The sequence below is a fragment of the Thamnophis elegans genome, chromosome 7 (assembly GCF_009769535.1).
Source record: "Thamnophis elegans isolate rThaEle1 chromosome 7, rThaEle1.pri, whole genome shotgun sequence".
In the NCBI taxonomy this organism is placed as follows: Eukaryota; Metazoa; Chordata; class Lepidosauria; order Squamata; family Colubridae; genus Thamnophis; species Thamnophis elegans.
The window spans coordinates 10,270,414-10,292,150 of NC_045547.1; the positions used below are offsets into that span (position 1 = coordinate 10,270,414).

The 21,737-nt window shown below is 42.1% G+C and overlaps 1 protein-coding gene across 1 annotated transcript in view; it reads right to left on the reverse strand.

The window, feature by feature from the left end:
- BCAT1 (branched chain amino acid transaminase 1) overlaps nt 1–21,737 on the reverse strand; it is a 64,971-nt gene that overhangs the window by 7,710 nt on the left and 35,524 nt on the right. Inside the window, exons 4-8 of the mRNA XM_032222148.1 lie at nt 15,163–15,273; nt 10,541–10,660; nt 5,247–5,410; nt 3,006–3,148; nt 1,042–1,127 (exon numbers count right to left, since the gene is read on the reverse strand). Coding sequence (XP_032078039.1) covers nt 1,042–1,127; nt 3,006–3,148; nt 5,247–5,410; nt 10,541–10,660; nt 15,163–15,273 — 624 coding nt within the window. The remainder of the gene's footprint in view (nt 1–1,041; nt 1,128–3,005; nt 3,149–5,246; nt 5,411–10,540; nt 10,661–15,162; nt 15,274–21,737) is intronic.

Consider the following 21,737-nt stretch of genomic DNA (forward strand, 5'->3'; position numbering starts at 1 on the left):
AGCACCTTTGGGATAGCAATAGCAATAGCAGTTAGACTTATATACCGCTTCATAGGGCTTTCAGCCCTCTCTAAGCGGTTTACAGAGTCAGCAACTTGCCCCCACAGTCTGGGTCCTCATTTCACCCACCTCGGAAGGATGGAAGGCTGAGTCAACCTTGAGCCGGTGAGATTTGAACCGCTGAACTGCAGATAACAGTCAGCTGAAGTGGCCTGCAATACTGCACCCTAACCACTGCGCCACCACGGCTCTGGATTCGTCTCTTTGCCAATCACTGAGTCAATTAATAATATATTAGTCTATATTCTGCTGATAGCCAAAGCAAGGGGTTGTTGTGGCCTGCCAGCAGCCAGTAGAGCTGGCAGCAAATTCGCACAGTGAGGAGGTTGGGGAGGAACATGGGCCAGTCCTGGAGTCTGGGGAAGGCTCTGATGAGGACTCTGTGTCAGAGGCAGAGATGAGGCCAGGGCCGTATGCCAGCTATCAGCTGCCTTCAGAGTCAGACATCAGTGAGGCAGATGAACAGCTGGAGCCTGTTCCCAGTGTGTGCCTGCGCAGAGTTGCCAGACGAAGGGCACAGCTAAAGTACAGGGGTCGACTTGGGAGTAAGGCCTCCCAGAGGAAATAAAGGAGGAGAGAAAGGGGAGTGGAGTTTGCAGGAGACAATAAGTTAGCTTAATTGGTCGGTGACTCTCCGAGACTCCTTGCCAAGTTCTGCAGATATCGGCCTGGCAGCTCTCCAAGCCAGATAAGGTCTGTGAGTGTAAATCCTCCCTGGAAAGACTTTGCTGGATGTGAATGAGCAGAATTCCCAGTAAATTAATAAAAGGGTTTTTTGTCAGGACAAGGAGTTTGCTTCAAGCTCTTGGGAAGCCACGGTGAGAACAGAGTTTGCAAGTCAATCTGTAAGCTGAATGGAAATTCCAGTGCAAGCTGATTTAGGATTTGGAAGAAGTATGGCAGCCTAATAGTCTACCAGAAAAATGCCATTGTAGATAGCACATAGAAAGATCAGAACTATCCGAGCAGATGGCTACCTACCCACTTGAGCGCCAGATCTAAGATGCTTTGCCTCGTCACACCAGGAAGAATGATGCCATCTAGAGGTGGGGTTGCCAGCTCATCTTCTGTCAATACAAAGCAGGACACTTGAGCATAAAAGTACAGCATTAAGGTAAAAGTTCCCCTTGCACATATGTGCTAGCCATTCCCGACTCTAGGGGGCGATGCTCATCTCTGTTTCAAAGCCGAGGTGGCAGCACTGTCCGAAGACGTCTCCGTGGTCATGTGGCTGGCATGACTAAATGTTGAAGGTGCACAGAACGTTGTTACCTTCCCACCAAAGGTGGTCCCTATTTTTCTACTTGCATTTTTACATACTTTCGAACTGCTAGGTTGGCAGAAGATGGGACAAGTAACGGGAGCTCACTCCGTTACGTGGTGCTAGGGATTCAAACCACCAAACTGCCAATCTTTCTGATTAACAAGCTCAGAGTCTTAGCAACTGAGCCACCGTGTCCTTCACATTAAACAATCCTATAAAAATAATAGTTATAGCCATAAGAAGAGGTTTTTGAAAAAAATATTCTAAGACATTGTTCTGCTAAAGTTCTGTTTTGATATTTACTGTTCTGAAGAAGTTTCCTTCTTACTTCTTGGAAGGCAGTGAATTTGAAAAAAAAAAAAATCTTTTAGAAGACGTAATATTTGGATTTGCACACAATGCTAGACTAGGTTAAAATGGGGTTGGATAGTTTGTGGTTCAATAAGTTTTAAGAATCCCGCCATCATCTTAACGTAACATGTGAAGGTCCTTATATTGCATCATCTTATGGCTTATTTAGGAGGGCACACCTTCATCTGTTTTGCAGGACCAACTATCCAGATGAGATAACAACTGGATGGTCTTCAGGGGCAGCCCCACGTTCAATGCATTGCAGTAGTCCAGTGGGGATTTCACCAGGGCATGAAGGCTCTCCGGATTGAGGAAAGCACGCAGCTCTGTTACATTAACCAAATCAAAGGTGGTATTCAGCCAGATCTGACAGGTTCTGGAGAACTGGTAGCAGAAATTTTGAGTAGTTCGGAGAACTGGCAAATAGGCTGGCCATGCCCCGGCTGCCTCCCAGCCCATCTTCTTTTGTTGCCCTGAACAGGAGAACGGAGCTGGAAAGCAGGTTAGTGAGGTGGGATGGGAATGGGGATTTTGCAGTATCCTTCCCCTACCACGCCCACAAAGCCATGCCCACAAAGCCATGCCCACAAAGCCACGCCCACAAAGCCACGCCCACAAAGCCATGCCACCCTCACAAAGCCACACCCACAGAACCAGTAGTAAACATTTTTGAATCCCACCACTGAACCAAACGCTTTTCACTCAATCTCCAGGACCGCCCATCTCAAATTTTATACATAGGACCTTCATTATTCATTCTATCTGGATGTAAGACTTTTAAGTTTCTCTCATTTAAATGTCATCCTCTTCATTCTGGCCCATGTTCAAGTCTACTTGATCTTTTTGAGTTTTCTCTTTCCCTTCTAAAGTATTAGCCAGCCCTAGTTCTCCATGCTCTGCAAATGTTGTAATCCCACCTTTACCCAAATTATTAGGGGAAAAAATGAGAGTGGCTCAGGGCCCAGGTCAAAATTCCCTTGATGCTACTCTCCAATCTGATGTAGAGTCACATTTAAGAGTTTTCTCTAAATGTAGTTATACGGCCAATTATGACTCTATATTTCATAATTGCATGACATTCCTTAAGTAGACTTAACAATGCATCTATTCATTTCCCCCCTCCTGTAATGAACTTGTTGGCAATGGTGAGGGCCTCTGGAACCACACCCAAGAGTTTTTGAGGAGCACGTGGATCTGAGGTTCCAGATTCCCCACCTCTAACATCATTGCAAGTTGGAGCTCAAGAAAAAGCCATTTATTTCCAAAATGGTAGATACGGTTAAGGGGCAGGAAGCTCCAGGTAGCAGGTCAATCATGTCAGACTCCATACCTCCATCTTCATTTCGCCAATATAGGAAAAGATTCATCGTCCCGACTTCTGTGATTTGATGGTCATCACCATAAAGCCAGAGGACCTGCTGGCAACCCAATTCCATTGCTTCACGTTGGGCATAAATCGAAGAGCCATAATTCCTTTGAGGCACAGAGCAAAAAAAGGCAATTTATATACTTGAGAATACACCTGCAAGTGGTTTTCCTTCTAGTACGCAACAAATATTTCCTAACCCAATACCCCTAGATCAGCGGTGGGTTCCGGCAGTCACTATTGTGGATTTCCTCCTGGGTGCTTCACAAATGCGTGCTTGATGCCCGCTGTGAGCGCATGCACAGCGCAATAAAAATTGCTCTGCCCATGTGCAGAACTAAAAAACCAAGATGATGGTGCCATAGGCCTCCCAAACAGGAGAATCGGTTCGGAGGTGTGGCAGGCCTGGGTCGCTGCTGGTTCCGGTGACGCAGGCCACCAAACCACTACTGGTTCGGCTGAATCTGGCCAAACTGGTAGGACCCCACCACTGCTTTAGATACAGGCAGGCTGTAACTGGAGTAGCAGCTGGGTTTTGAGTTGAGGGAGTCTCGGAATTCAGCTTGTCCTCCCAATCTGAATCGGGTTATACTCAGAGAGACACTGCATGGACGCAATTATGTCTGTGGAGATTCTCAGTCATCCAGCCATAGTTGTCTGAAATGTGCTTTTTCAAAAGGCAACTGGGCTGTTTTTTTACTTGAGGAAGAAGAAGAAAATGTTTCGCTTCTCATCCAAGAAGGTTCATAAGTTCTGGCAGGATGGTGGGGGCAATGGAAGGATTAGTTCTGATAGGATGGGGAGGGGTTGAAAGGATCATATTCCTTTGCAGTCATCTGGTCGTTAGTCCTCTCCCTGAGAGCTCTTGAGGCCACTTGGGGATTTATCTGTGCCAGTGATGGTATTCTACCGGTTCGGATCGGATCGCCTGAACCGGTAGCAGGTGGCCCCGCCTACTCGCCCCAGGCTCTAAGGCATCCCATTTAGGCCCTTTTTTCAGCCAAAAGCACATGCGCAGAAGGCTGTGTGCATGTGCAGAGGTGATGTGCCCGCCCGAGGTGGGATCCTACCAGTTTGGACCAATTCAGTCGAACCAGTAGTAACTTGGTGGCCTGGGTCGCTGGAACTGGCAGTGACCCAGGCCTTCCTTGCCCCTGAACCAGTTCTCTTGGCAATGTTGTAGGTGCCGCCATCTTGTTTTTGCCTTCTGCACATATGCAGAGCAATTTTTTTTTGCACTGCACCTATGCGGCCCGTCGTCCCTGAGCAAACCGGGAGTAGCGACAGCTAGAGCCCATCCCCAGCGCGTGATCACATTTGCAAACCAGCAGGGAAGGTAAGTGAATCCCACCCCTTGACCCCCTCAGGGTCACATGTGCAAATTTCTTCTGTCTATCCAGTACATGGACTTTGCAGATGATTGCAAAAAAAAAAATAAAAAAAAAATACAATCCTTCCAAACCTCGCCCCCCCCCCATCCTGTCAGAACTACTGTCCGCCTCTGCTTCGCTTACTTGCTATCGGCTGCCATAGAAACAGGGAGGGTGGGAGCATGGTATTTGGGATGGGAATAAATGGCTCAGGAGGCGATATGAAAAAGGGAGTTTTCTTCTCACCGTCTTCCGCGCGTGCTGGTGGCCGGGTGTTTGGACTTGGTCAATGCCCACCGTCCCACATACCAACATGATGATGCCTTTTGGAGATGCACCCCATATGACACCTAAGGGAGCTGCAGATTGGACACTGGGGTGGGGTCGTTGGAGGGAGGGGGCTGGGTTATCATTTAATATGCACTTGTTCGTGCCTTCCAGGCTCAGATCTTGCTTTACTTTTGCTGCTATCTTTCCATAACCAGTACAAGTATTTTAATTCCACGAACAATGGAGTTAGGAGTTTTCTTTCTTGGTTATCGATGGAGGCATGCCTGGCAACTGCCATCCTGCTAGAACTTCTTGGATGAGAAGCAAAATACCAAGATCTCAAACTGAATTCTTCCTATGGCTCCACACACTACTTAGTTGTTGCCTGCCAGTTTTGAGGAGCGTATCTCCAGCACTTCATGTCAAGGCCCCCTTAGTTTAAAAAAAAAAGCATATGTACTCCCAAATGCATTCTCAATGTGTTCTCCCATGCTGGCTCAGGAATTCTGGGAGTTGAAGTTTACAGACTGCCTTAATGAGTACGGCTGCAACAAGATTCACTTACCCTCCCAATTTGCAGTCTCCCGTCCCACCTTTCCAAGCTCGGACGTATTTCGGGTCTGCCCACAAAGAGACAGGGTTGAAGCTCCCACTTGAGAAATAGGGCCCCACAGGGCTCAGTATCACATAGAGAATGGCCCTTGATGGCTTCTTGACTCCGAGAGAAGGCTATGCAGAAAAAAAGGAGAGAAGCAACTTAGAACTAAGGAGAAATTTCCTGATAGTTAGAACAATTAATCAATGGAACAACTTCCCTCCAGAAGTTGTAAGTGCCCCCAACACTGGAAGTCTTTAAGATGTTGGATAGCCATTTGTCTGAAACGGTATAGGGTTTCCTGCCTAGGCAGGGGGTTGGACTAGAAGACCTCCAAGGTCCCTTCCAACTCTGCTATTGTATTGTAAAGGAAGACAAATTCATTACACTTATGGGTTCGTATCTGGTTCATATATTAATATTCAATAAAACTGAAATGGTATAAAATATAAAGAAAAATGTCCCATTTCCTGTCACCAACAGAATCAATGGGTTAAGGAAGCAGTAAATTGTTTTGACCGAGGCTTCCCAAGAGCATGAAGCAAACTCCTGGTCCCGAGAAAACCCCCTCTTATTAATTTATTGTGAATTCTGCTTATTCACATACAGCAAAGTCTTTCAAGAGAGGATTTAAAGTCACAGACCTTATCTGGCTTGGAGAGCTGACAGATATCTGCAAAACTCTGAGAGAATCACCAGCCAATTAAGCGAACTAATTGTCTCCTGCAAACTCCACTCCTCTTTAATTTCCTCTGGGAGAGGCCATTCATCGCCTTACTCCCAAGTCGACCCCTGTTCTTTAGCTGTTCCCTTCGTCTGGCAACTCTGCGCATGCGCACACTGGGAACAGGCTCCAGCTGTTCATCTGCCTCACTGATGTCTGGCTCTGAAGGCAGCTGATAACTGGCATACAGCTTTGGCCCCCTCTCTGCCTCCGACACAGAGCCCTCGTCAGAGTCTTCCACAGACTTCAGGACTGGCCCGTGTTCCTCCCCAACCTCCTCACTGTCTGAATCTGCTGCCAGCTCTGCTGGCCACTGCTGGGCCACAACCAAAATATCCTTTGTTGCAGGTATCAGAGCAGAGCTAAACACCAAAGTGTTGGGCATGCTTCAGGTTCCTTCAACAAGCAAAAAAATTGGATTTGGTGGCTCAAATACCTCCTTCCAACTTCATGGGTCTATAAATCTTTGATTTTACAACCACAGGCAGTGAGTTATGAGATGGATCTGTCAAATGGCAGTACCAGAAGATTTAGGTAGACCTTGCTTATTAAGTTGCCTTGTTTAGTGACAGTTTAGAGTTACAGCAGAACTAAAAAAAGTAACTTTATGACTAGCAGACACATTTACAAATATCTCAGCATCCCACAACCACATGGTTGCCATTTGTGCACTTCAGAGCTGGCACAAGAAGCCAGCAGTGAAATTACAAGTTGTGGTCATGTGATGTCTCGCTTAATGGCCATGGGTGGTTTGTTTGATGACAGAGGGAGAAGTGAGATCATAAGTCAACTACAATCACATGATGTCTCACCAAACAACTGCAGGTAATTAGTTTAACGACTGCAGTGGGAGTTGAAGGAAAGGATGATTGGTTTGATGGACGGTTTACAAACTGGAAAGACTTAGCAAGATTTGCAATATGAGGATTCCTAGCTATCATGTTTTTACCATGCTTCATTCCTCTCATATAAATGTTAATAAAAAGGACTATGAGCAGTATGACCTTAATAACTACATCAATCACAAATGGAAAGAAAGAGACTGTTCTAATAATGAAAGTGTCAGGCCTGCAATTATATTCCTTTTAGAATTTTGGCCTGCCACACTTTCTCTTATTTCATTATGCTGTTTCATTAGTATAGTTGATGGGAGGGGGGAATAGACAGGAGTAGGATTGTGGAATGTATTGTTTTCATTCCTTTCTAGAAGCTCAAGGTCATCTTTTGTCTCCGTACTTTTACACCTGACCGGAAGCAGCTGGGTGGGGATGCCAGCGTGGAAGAAGAAGATTGGACCATGTGATGGATTGTGGGTGTGGGGACAAGATCATGAACTTTTAACTGGGTGGAATTCTGATGTCATTTCCAGAATTGGGATTTAACACAGATGTGCCTAAGATGTCTGATTTATTAAATTGGAACTTTAAGGATCATTTTGCCTTTGACTCTGATTTAATTCTACATGATATTTGAAACACTGGCAGAAAGTGGGGAAGCAGGGGATGGAGAACTCTGAATGTAAAAACCTGCTACCATATGAACCTAAGGAGAAGTTAGGACATTATGAATTATTGTAGGTATAAAAAAATTGCAGGTATAAAAGAGTAAATTACTGAGAAAATAAAAAGTGAGGATTGAAGGAAAAGATATTAAGTGACTCTTTTATAAAATGTTAAAAGATCGCTTTTGTATTCTTTTACAATGTTAAATGTATAAGCCATTAGATTCTTGACTAAAATGTGTAATAAGTAACTATGTTTTTACTAACTACAAAATGTGCTAAGTAAATAGGATAAGATAAAACTTTGTTTTTCCAAGACTACGTACAAGTTAGATAGGAAGCCATCTGCACAGACAAAAGGCACCAGAAAAACCAAATAAGAGATAGGGGCCTCTCAAGAATATGTCAAGTTGACCCTTTAGAATATGGAATGATGAAAGAAACGACATAAATGAATGAGCAGGAAGGGCGGGGTGTTATTTCTTAGGAGTATTGTCTATAAAATGTGTTGTTTGAATGCTATTTTTTGCTCTCCTTGTCCTCGATCCACTTGGGAGGACATTTGGAGGCCGCCTTTCCAAATGCTTTTTATTTTTCTGTAAATAAACCTTTTTGAATTGTGAACCAGACTTGTCTCTGTGTTGTGAGGATTTGATAATTGGGTTTTTATCTCACAGAGTGATGCTATAAGTCTATTGCAGTCATGTGATGTCTTACTTAGCAATCACGTTGCTTAGTAATGAAGTTGAGGATCCCAATTGTTGTTAACTCAGGGTGACTTGTACAACAGTTGCTTTAGAACATTTCTCTTTGAGGATCTCCTCAAAGGGACCTCCACAGACTTGTCACTTAAACCCAATGTCTATGCTCAAACACCAGGCTGCAACATATAAAAAGGCCTTCTTATGATTTGATAAACTAGTGCACTTCACACAACCTGTCAATCAAGGGCTGGGTTCTTGACAGAATGTTGAATAATAAATGATTCAGTCCCATTTTAGCCCCTTCAATATGCAATGTCAGAACCCAGACATTAAATGCGTGTTGGGACGGAAAAGTTTCATGTTTTAAGGGGCAATGAAATTATTGTTTTATACGGGAGGACATCTAGCAAAGGTTTTTGCCCCCACCATTCGTATGTCCTAATCGACGGACTGCTTCACAGTAGGCACACCTTGTTATGTTTAGGAGAAAAAGGAGGGTAACATTTCAATGTGTGTAATGAACTGGTAAACGATTGCCACTAGGTGGAACTATTGTCAACCATAACAGGAGTAAATTCTTGGTGGTGTTTTTTTTTTTTTCACTTTTGCAAAGATTGCCTAGGAAAAGCAAAGCAATCCGTATTTTTATTTTCCTCTCCTGTCCCTAAGGAAACACTAGATAAACTCCCGTGGAACTAGATCTCCTAATCCGAAAGAAGACATCAATCATTCCCCCAAGGATCTACTCCAAGCAGAAGAGAAAATTCAGCTTAAGCAGTCTTTTTTTTTGCAGGCAGCCCTCGACTTACAATCACAACTGGGAACAGAATTTCCGTTGCTAAACAAGGCACTTGCTAAAAGTGAATTGCACCCAATTTTCTTGTTATAATGAGCCGAGGTGGCGCAGTGGTTAGGGTGCAGTACTGCAGGCCACTTCAGCTGACTGTTATCTGCAGTTCAGCGGTTCTAATCTCACCAGCTCAAGGTTGACTCAGCCTTCCATCCTTCCGAGGAGGGTGAAATGAGGACCCAGACTGTGGGGGCGATATGCTGACTCTGTAAACCGCTTAGAGAGGGCTGAAAGCCCTATGAAGCGGTATATAAGTCTAACTGCTATTGCTATTCTTGGAACAACTGTTAAGCAAAGCACTGCATTTGCTAAGTGAATCACATGGTCGTTAAGCGAATTTGGCTTCGCCGCTGGCTGTGCTTGGTGGAAGCCAACTGGAGAATTCGCAAATGGTAATTGCATAACACACACATACACACGCACACACACCATTACCCTGCAACTGTTATGAACACATGATGTTAGCCAAAGCGCCTGAATTTTAATCACATGGGCATCCTGCAATGGAGATTGACGTGAGGATTGGTCATAAGTCACTTTTTTCAGTGCGGTTACAACTTTGGTCACTAAATAAATAGCAATAGCACTAAAATTTATATACCACTTCACAGTGCTTTTACAGCCCTATCTAAGACGTTTACAGAGTCAACCTATTGCCCACAACAATCTGGGTCCTCATTTTACCCACCTCGGAAGGATGGATGGCTGAGTCAGCCTTGAACCTGGTGAGATTTGAACTGCCAAATTGCAGTCAGCCGGCAGTCAGCAGAAGTAGCCGGCACTACTGCACTCTAACCATTGCACCACCATGGCTCATATGGTAGAATAGTTGTAAATTGAGGACTACCTGTATTCATTGGCTCCCAGAAAGCAATAATACACAATAATACATAGGCTAAAATTCACAGAAGATGCCAGATAAGTCCAGAATGGGGATTGAGAAGAGATTAAATATATGTGATACTGGTCTTACAGCCTTGCATCAGATAGTGGGGAAATGAGCACATAAAAGTGAGATGTTGTGGACTTCACAATGTCAGCACAAGATGGCTAGATTTTGCACAGCAGCCCTGGGGATTTGTTGGAAACAGGCAATTAATTAATCCATCTTAGCTATTTTACACAATTAATACAGCAAACCCTTCTGCATTAAACACTTTCTTACATTTTAGTATTTAATGACTGTGGGCCTCACAGTTTAAGGATTGATATTATGCCATGCTGTGTTTGGTTCGTTTTGTGCAGCTGATAGATTGAGTGCCAAATTGTGATTTTAATATAGATTTAATGGTTATTTATTATTTTAGTCTAGATTTTTTTAAAAACAGGATGTTCCTCGCGTGTTTTAAATTTGTTCTGGTCTTTGACTGTAATAAGCATTGGCTTGGCTTGACATCACTATTTTTGTGTGATGGTGGTTTGCCACTGGGGTTGAGAGGGAACGAAGGAAAGAAGGAACAAAAAGAAAAGGTATTTTATCCCCACCTCTGTCCCAATTAAAGTAGGGCGGATATACAAGCTAGCAGAGGTGGAATAGGGTACCCATTCCTTCTCAACTTCCACCAGTTTCTGGATACACTGCAGAAGTTCTTCTTTGTCGAATCCCTGCAGGTAGAAAGAGAAGGAGGCAACACTTAGAAATAATATTGAGGCAGAAACACCCAAATGAGAACCTCGGTTTAGATTGGTTGTTCAAAGACAGGGATGTTCTATCAATCTGCTATTAGTATGCAACAGGTTGTAGCACCATAGCACTTAGAGTTATATAGCACTCCACAGTGCTTTGCAGCCCTCTCTAAGCGGTTTACTGAGTCAGCACATTGCCCCCAACAATCTGGACCCCCATTTTACAGACCTTGGAAGGCTGAAAAGCTGAGTCTGACCTTGAGCCAGTCAGGATCAAACTCCTGGCAGTCAGCAGAGTTAGCCTGCAATACTGCATTCTAACCCACTGAGCCACCACGGCTACAGTGCTAAAGAACCTTATGGCTGTAACAGTGGTGGGTTTCAATTTTTTTAAGAATCTCTTCTGTAGGTGTGGCCTGCTTTGTGGGAGTGGCTTGCTGGCCATGTGACTGGGTGGGCGTGGCCAACTTGTAAAATGTGGTGAAACTCACTTAACAACGCTCTTGCTTAGCAACCAAAATGTTGGCTCAGAAACTCTGGCATTTGAAGCACACAAGTCTTTTTTTTTTTTTTTTTTTTTTTAAGAGAACTTTTTTATTTTTCTTTAAAAAAAAAACAAACACAAATATGTCATCATTTGTCAATCATTAAGACATTGAAATACAATTTTTTTTGTTGTGTGTACCCCTCCCTCCCTCCACCCCCCCATCCCCCCTCCTCCTTCCCCCCCCGACTTCCCAGAACCCGTACACGGTATGGATTTTTAACTAACACAGTCTAAAATCTATTGAGAAAAAAGAAATAAAGAAATTAATGACATTCTAGATTGAACTTAGCTTCTTCTTACTGAACTAACTTTTAACAGTTTAAATCATTTCTGATCTTAAGCATAGGCTAACTGGAATTTCTTAGTCCCGTATTTATTTTGTATATAGTCAATCCATTTTTTCCAGTCTCGTTTATATCTCTCATTTGAATGATCTTTGAGATATGCCGATATTTTAGCCATTTCAGCTAAGTTTGTTACTTTCAATGTCCATTCTTGGATTGTAGGCAAATCTTCCTTCTTCCAATATTGCGCCACCAACAGTCTTGCTGCAGTTATCAGGTGCAGAATCAAATTGGTCTCTACCACTGTAAAATCAGTACATATGCCTAGTAAAAATAACTGAGGAATAAACTTTATCCTTTTTTTAAAAACATTTTGCATGACCCACCATATTTTTATCCAAAATGCCTTAACCTTTTGGCAGGTCCACCATATATGATAATATGTAGCATCGAGAGAACCACACCTCCAACATTTAGGCTGTACATTCGGATACATAGAAGCCAACTTTTTAGGATCTAAATGCCATCTATAAAACATCTTGTAAAAATTTTCTCTCAGATTTTGAGCTTGTGTAAATTTCACATTTCTTACCCAAATTCTTTCCCATGTATCCAACATTATTGGTTCCTCAATATTTTGAGCCCATTTTATCATACAATCTTTAACTAATTCTGTTTCCGAATCCATCTGTATTAATACATTATATATCCTCTTTATATGCATTAAGCTTTGATCTCTTATTTGTTTAAACAGATTATCCTCAACTTGAATAAAGCCAATTTTTTGATCTATTTTCCACCTAGCCTGTAATTGCCCATACTGGAACCATGTTTGAACTACCTTCTCCTCTTTTAATACCTCTAAAGATTTTAATTGTAATACCCCCCTTTCCGAGGTAAGAAGCTGTCTGTAAGTAAATCTATCCTGTTTTTGTGCTGTATTCATATTTTCAATTGCATGTCTAGGAATTGCCCACATGGGTATCTTGTCATTTAATTTATATTGGTATTTCTTCCAAACCCGCAATAAAGCATTTCTCAAAATATGACTTTTAAAGTTCTTATCCAATTTTTTGTTGAATAACAGGTAAGCATGCCAACCAAATACCAGATCGTGTCCCTCAATGTTCAATATTCTATCATTGGTTAAATGAATCCAATCACTAATTACAGATAATGCCACTGCATCATAATATAGTTTTAAATTAGGTAGTTTCAATCCTCCTCTCTCACGTACATCTTGCATTATTTTCATCTTTACCCTCGGCTTCTTTCCTGCCCACACAAATTTGTTGATACCCTTCTGCCATTCTAAAAGGTTCGCATCTTTTTTAAGTATAGGTAACATTTGGAAAAGAAATAAAAATTTTGGTAAAATGTTCATTTTCACTGCCGCTATCCTGCCCAGCAAAGATAAGTGCAATTTCTCCCATTTTTTCATCTCTGTCTGTATGGTATGCCAAAGTGGTTCATAATTATGCTTATATAATTTCCCATTTGAAGTTAAAATGTTAACTCCAAGATATTTGACTTTTTTAACTACCTCACATCCTAGCATCACTCCTAATTCTTCCTTTTGTTTAATATTCATATTTATAGCTAATATTTTGGTTTTTCCTAAGTTTATTTTAAAGCCAGACACTTGACCATATTGATTAATCGTATTCATTAAAACCATACTGGATTCCTGCGGTTGTTCCAATATTATGACCAAATCATCCGCAAAAGCACGGACTCTATATTCTTGCTGCCTAATCTTGATCCCTTTTAAACCATCCAAGCCCCGTATTTTATTCAACAATACTTCCAAAGTACACAAGTCTTAAAGCTGTCAAGTTACAAGACCCTTGCACCCCCAACCCTTGAGGAAAAAAAAAACCCAGGGGTGTTCAAACTTGACAGCTTTAAGACTTGTGGACTTCAAATCCCAGAATTCCTCCTCTCGCTCTTCATTTTGATGATGTGCGGACAGGCGGGGAGAGGGAGCTGGAACCATTCTAAATGGCACTGTAGATTTGTGGAACCTCTTCTATAGAAGAGGTTAGAACTGGCAGGAACCCACCCCTGGGCTGTAACCACTCAAGAAATGAGTTGGTTTAAATGGCTTTATCACAGTTGTGAAACGGGTTTCAAAATGATAATTATAGAAGGTGTTATTGGGAAGTATTTTTCCTTCTGGCAGTGGTGAGAAAACAGGGGTCGTAGCAGACTATAACTTTGATTATATTCTCATGGATGAAACATGGACTAAGAATGATGAGGCCGAGGAGGTTGTATACACATTCTCTCTTTTCTTCCACAATCATCTTTCCAGCAATCTGCTGTCTTCAGAACTTCCTGCATTTCAGGTTAATTCCTAAAGGCCGATGGCCAGAAGTGGTATTCAGCCGGTTCGGACTGGTTCTGGCAAACCGGTAGCTCCAATGATCAGTTGGCCTCACTCTCCACCCCTTCCCTATCCTGTCCCTTATTTCCTGTTTTCTAGCTCATCTCAATCGTGCGGCACAGCTGATCTCCCCCCATCATTGTTCTACTTACCGTTGCTGACTTGGAAAGTAAGCAGCTGAACTTCTAAAGGCTCCATTTTTCTGGGCTGTCACTGAACCGGTTGTTAAACTGGCAGCAACCCACCACTGCAGACGCCACTCAAAACTTCCTTAGTGCTCTCTGAGTTTGCTTGTTTTCTTGCACATTTTTCATTACCCAACATCATTGGTGCTGTTGATGTTACCTAGTTTGGGTAATGAAACGTCTGCAAGAAAACAAGCAAGCTCAGAGAGCACCATGTCAACCTTGAGCTACAAATATTCTCCTTCATTGGTACTCAAACCTTCTTCCAACAGTGCCCCCCTCCCTTTTTTTAAAAAAAAATTAAACTTCTTGGAGGTTAAGTGTGGATAGCTAAGCAGGCATCAGAGTGATGGAAAGAGATGGGATGTGTTGGGGGATGTAACCCTAGTCTTGGCTTGGCAATGTATATGTATAAGCATAAGCCATGATTGTAACAAATATATCTGTTACTTTAAATGCTAGAGAGATGTAATTGGATGCAATTGCTTTAAGCAGCCATAAAAGGAGGAAGGAACTATTACGGCTCTTCCTGATGCTCCTGATTGTTCCTGACTGTTCCTGACTGTTACTGTATGAGCTTAGTATTTGGAGAGAAGACCGTGTATTGGATGGTGGTTAGTCTGTATAGTAGTTACCTGTCTACATGGTGAATTGTGAGTTGAGCAACTGTAACTTCAACGTATTGTAAATAGACTGTGCATATACTTCAAGACTGCTTATAGTCTGTTTGGAGACTATTTATCCTATTTTTGTTACGCAAGTAAAGCTATTATTTGTTTTACCTTCGGTTGCTGTGAGTGACTATTCAGTGGCTTATTCGTTACTAACTTCTGCTGCAGAAATCTAGTCTCCTAACGGGGATAGACTTAACAGGATGGACAACAGCCATCATCAGTGGCACCTTCCACAATCGAATCAACACAAAAAAAAACATTACCAAGAGAAATTGCAACCGCAAACCATCCTGAGAATAAGGTGGGGAAAGAAATGCCTGGTTACAAGGGCACATGACCAACACCCTCTCGTTCCAACCTACTCTAGTCAAAGAACAAAACCAGATATGAACATGGATTACACACCGGCAAAGTTGCTCGCGCAGCTGACCGTAACATCCTGTCCATGTTGAGTCTTGGTCGGAACAAGCGTATTTTGCCATCCACGCCTCGATATGCCTTCATGCCTTCGAACAGCTAAAGGAAGCAGAAGGGAACAGTTTGGAATGACACCTAGAAGCCCAACGCATGCACCCGTAATTAAAATAAGCAAACTCTAAAAATAAATGCTCGTTCTTTCAAAACATTGCAGAAATAACTGTGTCCGTTTAAAACAAGTCGAAAGCCCATTGTTTCATTTTGCGTCAAAGGACAGGTGGGAAATTTCTACATGACTCCAGATGTGCTAAATAGGAAGAGATCATTTGGACAGCAAGGGAATATTTATTTATTTATTTACTTATTTGACCCGTCTCAGCAAATGCCTCTGGGTGGCTCATGAAATTGAATGGAATATGAACTCAAATGTCCACTAGTCATTAAAGCAGCTGCATCCATTCTAAACATAGGAGCTCTCACAGTATTTATGTAAGCTTAGATGCAGCTGCTTTAATGAATTGCAGTTGGATGCCAATTGCTTTTTGCATATTAACATGCATTGCTATATAAGTTTAATTTAGAGGATCACTCAACATCTCAGTACATGGGACTCCCTATCCTAAACTTCCTATTTAATTTCCTGTTAGGATAGTGACTGGTTACTTACACAGCTGTTTAACTATTCAAATGTTGCTTTTAACTGTTAATGGGAAATTTAAAATGAATGTGAATATGAAGCAAATTGGTCGAGATATAACTGAACCACAACAACCCACTAGTGAACGCACTCAAAAAGTTTTTACCTAATCTATCCCAAATCAATCCAGACTTTTGACAAACATTATTGATCAAATCAGACAAAGAAGTGAAAAGTTAGGGGTCCCATCTTGTAGATATCCAGACTCTTCCCCACATTTTGCATGATCACATATCTCAACATTAAAAAAAAATTCCCCCAGGTTGAAATGGATGCCTACAGCTCAGTATGCTTAGAACCGTAACTTTCGCTTATTTAAAGGTGGCACAATGGATAAAATGCAGCACAGCAGGCTATTTCTGGTTAGTAAAATGAGGAGCCAGATTGTTGGGGCCAATATGCTGACACTAAACCTCTTAGAGAGGGCTGCAAAGCACTGTGGAGTGCTATATAAGTCTAAGTGCCATTGCTATTAATTAGGAAATTGCTAATGGTTTTAAAACATCTCAGTATTAAAATAATAATGAAGTCTTGACCTTGAGGCAGGGGACAGGGGCTATCAGTTTCAAATCTATCCTTGAATTCATGAGAGCCAGAAAATTAATTTATTTGTACTGAAAGTTGGGTTCTTCAAGAGCAACAAAGATGATTACAGGACTGGAGGCTAAAACACATGAAGATCGGTTGCAGGAACTGGGCATGTCTAGTTTAATGAAAAGAAGGATGATGGGAGACATGATAGCAGTGTTCCGATATCTCAGGGGCTGCCACAAAGAAGAGGGAGTCAAGCTATTTTCCAAAGCATCTGAAGGTAGAACAAGAAGCAATGGGTGGAAACTAATCAAGGGGAGAAGCAACTTAGAACTAAGGAGAAATTTCCTGACAGTTAGAACAATTAATCAGTGCCTCTGGAAGTTGTGAATGCTCCAACCCTGGAAGTTTTTAAGATATTGGATAAGATGTTGTCTGAAGTGGTGTAGGGTTTCCTGCCTAAGCAGGGGGTTGGACTAGAAGACCTCTGTTATTCTATTCTAAGTCCTGAACCAAAAAAATATGAGCATCACCTTAAGCAGCTGGATTTTCCTAGTGAAAAAAAAATGTTCCTGAGTCTAACTTGATGCCACTAGATCAAATGGCTTTTCAAGTTGATTCCTAAATAGTTCTCTGGAATTCTATAGCTTGTATTGTAAAGCAAAGAATATCATTCATGGGTGAACAAATTGAGGACATTTCTGATTCCTACTATAAGCTATAGAATTCAATAATTTGTTTAGTTTTATTTATTCAGTTTAGGCAGACTGACTCTGGGCAGCCAAACTATATGTATAAATATCCAAAGCTTGTTTGAAAACTATTTGAGAGTTACTCATGACTCAAGGTTTCTCATCAGTCCAGAACAAGGATTCAGATGTCTTGTCCTAGACAATGATTTCTTCTTGGTTGAGGCAGAAGAAGACATGATCTGGTTCAGTTCTACTAGCAGCACTACTACAGAAGTTTACTTCAAGTAATACTATTATATCCCCCTTTCTCAAAGATTTTGATTTGGATTCTAGACTGCTTAGCTAGCTAGAGTTCCATCAACGTCCAATAAATACTGAAAGAACAGGGCTTCCTTTGGCTAAAATAGAGTTTGTGTCTTACTCAATTGCAGCTAAGAGTTGGGAAAAAGCTTCTTTTGAGAGGCCTTCGGACTGGTTCAACTGGTTTTCTGGAATCCTTGAACTTCTGCTCCACTTTGATTATGTTTTTGTTTGGTTCAATGAGTTCAGTTTACTAGAGGAACACTGTGTCTTCACTCAGAATGAGTAAGATTGATGGTCTGACCTTGTGAATCTACAGAGTGTATGGTTATTTTGAGGCTTGCTGAAAGCCAGTAGATCAGTCTATAGAATGGGGATCCACTCTATTATTTTAACCAATTATGTGGATAATCTTAATAGGGCAAAAAATGCTCAATTCCCCCCCCCAGCCCCCAGGAGCACTTTATAAGCCTCCTAAAGGCTATGCGTGCCCTTTTTTGACAAAAATGGGCCCGTTTTTGTGAAAATTGGGCTGTTTTTTTGCTTGTTTTGGGGACCCCCACCTCCCAGGAGCAATGTACAAGCCTCCTAAAGACTATTCATGCCCTTTTTTTTGGGAAAAAAAAACGGGCCCATTTTTGCGAAAAGCGGGTTATTTTTGGGAGGTTTGCAGAGTACAAAAACTTTTTTTAAAAAAATTGCCTCTTCAAAATCTTGGTGCGTCTTATACTCCAAAAATTACGATAGATCCCTTAATCATTCCTCATGTGATTTAGCCTCCAGACCCTCAATGATCTTTGTTGCTTTTCTCTGCAAACTTTCTAGGGTCTCAGCCTCCTTGTTGAATACCGTAAAATATTTCCAGGTGTGGTCTCACTAGTGCAGTATAAAGTGGTATTGTCACTTCATGATATCAGAAATTGTTAGAATAACAGAGCTGGAAGGGATTGTCTATCAGAAAGGTCGGCGGTTTGGTGGTTCGAATCCCTAATACATGTCTCCTGTGTGAGGAGCGGGTTGGACTAGATGCCCTCCAAGGTCCCTTCCAACTCTGTTACTATTACTACTTAAAGCCTATACCATTTCACAGATATTTTCATTTGGATCCCAGCAGTGACCAGCTGGGTGGACTGATTCTAGCTATGATTGATGATGACTTTATTTTTACATGCTTTTAATGGATAACTTTCTTACTATGTCTGAATAATTTGTTTCCCCCCCCCTCCCCATTAAAAAAGAATGCTTTTAAAATCTGCTTTCTCCTCTTAATTTGGAAAATCTTGTATTATTTTGAAAATATTTTTATACTGAAAGGATAATAGTTTTTTTTAAAAAAAAAACAAAACCCTAAGAATATGAATAACCGATTATTTTAAAAAGTATTGTTGGTCTCTCAAAGAGAATGATAGGCTAAATAAGACCTATGAACACCCTCTGGCTTAGAGTCTCCATAAACTTTCCAAAAAGGCTGAACTTCCATAATTTGGGGGATGTGAACAGTCAACACGTCCTCAGAAAGGGCCCCAAATACATTCCTGGATGTCTTGCTCCTAATTTCAACTAGCCCTCTTTATTACTTGAATAGGATTCCCCCTTAGGTTACCATTCCATTCCCTCTTCTCTGAAAATACATTCCAGTGAGAGCAATTAATGAATGGCATGTACAATTGTCGCTACTTATTTTATTGTCTCTTTGTTAAACTCCTGTCTCCCCTTTCATTTAGACACTCAGGGTGGCATGCACAATATTTTCCTCCTCCTCTTTGCTGTCTAATGGTGGATCAGAATCTGAATCTTCCATATTTAGCCCAACACTCAGCCATTACCCTACATTGGCTCTCTGTATTTCAACTGTTCAGGTAATGTCAACCCAATAGCAATCTCAAGCTACTTAACATGGTCAAGAATCTGATTTTCAGAGGTTTGTGGACAACTGCTGCTTCAGGCTGTCTGGCCCCAGGATCTCTATTAGTGAGCACACTCATCAATTTTAGGAATATTACGGTAGTGTCAAGTCTTATTTAACGGTGTAACCAATGAAACCAATACTAGAAGAAGAATCTGATCTCCATTATTTCTCAGTACAATGTCCAGCTAGACTGGTCTTTCTCAATCTCTGGCCATCCTCCAGCTGTGCAGAGTTCGTGGGATCCCTGCTGCTTTCTGAGCTTGGTGGTTCTCTTGCAGATGTTTCTTTACCAATGGAAGAGAACCATTTGTAGCTCAGGATGGAACCGTGGTGTCCTTGATCCAAGCTTGGTTGTCTTTCTTGCAGATGTTTCATCATCCAACGCGGTGACATCAACAGTGCCGTGATGCAGAGTTAGGTCATGAAAAAATCCGCAAGAAAACAACTGTTGTGGCCCGGCAGTGGCCAGCGGAGCTGGTGACAGACTCAGACAGTGAGGAGGTTGGGGAGGAACATGAGCCAGTCTTGGAGCTTGGGAAAGGCTCCGATGAGGGCTCTGCGTCAGCGTCAGAGATAGGCCCAGGGCTATCCAACAGTTATCAGCTGCTTTCAGAGTCGGATATCAGTGGGGCAGAAGAACAGCTGGAGTCTGTTCCCGATGTGAGCATGCGCAGAGCTGTCAGGAGAAGGGAACAGCTAAGGAACAAGGGCCGACTCAGGAGTAAAGGCGCAGGTGGATGGTGAATGGCACCTCCCATAGGGAATAAAGAGGAGCAAAGGGGGAGTGGAGTTTGCAGGAGACAATTAGTAGTTCAATTCATTAGGGTGAAGATCTGTTCCTGACTTCTTGCCAAGTAATCACTGCTACAGCATGGCGTTTGGAAGATATCGGCCTGGCAGCTCTCCAAGCCTGATAAAGGTCTGTAGTTGTGAACTCTCACGAAAGACTGTTTGCTGGGACTTTGCTGGAGAGGGACTTTGCTGTTATTTATTTAACCTAAATAAAAGAAGTTTTATGGAATGAGGAGTCTGCTTTACCATCTTGGGAAGCCCAGGACAGAACAACAACCAAGCTCAGAGAGCACTAAGGACACCACAGTCCAATGCTGACCTACAAATATTCCCTTCCAGGGTAGACTTCAACTGTCAGTGATGGCGAACCTTTTCGGCACCAAGTGCCTAAACCGGAATGTTGTGTACCTGTCGCGGGTGTGTATGCCAGAGCACCGGAAACCCGAAGACCAGCTGGCTGGTGCATGCATGCCTGTTTTTCAGCTGGTTTTTCGGCTGTTTTCAGGCCATTTTTCTGTTGTTTTCAGGCCAGAAACAGCCTGAAAAACAGCCTGAAAATGCCCCCCAAAACAGCCTGAAAAAGACCCGGAAAACGGCCTGGGTTTTGGCTGTTCCCCCCCCCGTGTATGTGTGTGTATGTATGTATGTGTATGTATATGTATGTATGTGTATATATATATATATATATATATATATATATATATATATATATATATATATATATATATATATATATATATAATTTTTACATTTAAAACAATGCAGTACCGCGAATTCGAAGTGACCATACATTCACATTATATACAGCTAGTCCCAACCATTAACAATTAGCCTACAATACATTGTCTATCCTTCTGTCCAATCACAATATATACAGTTTGTTCCTTGTCTTGTCACCTTGCCTTATACCAGTCATAAAATCTGTTCCAGACTTCAAAATATTCTGATTCCCCTTTATTTTTAAGTTCAAGAGTGAGCCTATCTGCTTCCGCACAGGCCAACACTTTTCTGATTATATCTAGCTCTGATGGTGTATTTTCTTTTTTCCAAGTTATGCGCGGGTTTTGGCTGTTTCTCAAGCTATTTTCCGGCACTCTGTCACTCGCGAAGACCAGTTGGCCGGCATGCAAGTGTGTGCCAGAAACCAGAAGGGCAGCTGGCAATGGAAAGTGTGCCCACAGAGAGGGCTCTGCTCTGCTTGGTGCCTCTGGCATACACCTAACATAGGTTCGCCATCACGGGAATAGGCTATTGAGCAAAATCTAGTTCCCGCATATCTGGAGGGTGCCCAAGACGAGGAAGACTCCACTAGACCATCCCACCAAGCTGGCAAAGGCCATGTTATCTGAGGGGGGGTCACAGATCACAAAGAAGGAACATTTCACCTCACGTTATACCCACTGTGTATTCATTGAGCCATAGCATTTGGAGCAGTTTCGCTTCCGTCACTCCTCTTGGCTAGAGGAAAACGTGATGCAATGAGGTTTAAAAGTAAACGAAACAATGAAAACAACGGGGGACATATGCAGATGAGAAAAGAAAAAAGAAAAGAAAAAAAAGAAGAGCAGATTCATTGTTAGCAGCGAGGATTTCAGATCACGAGTTTAACAGCAGTAACGCTACTCAGAGAGAGAGAGAGAGA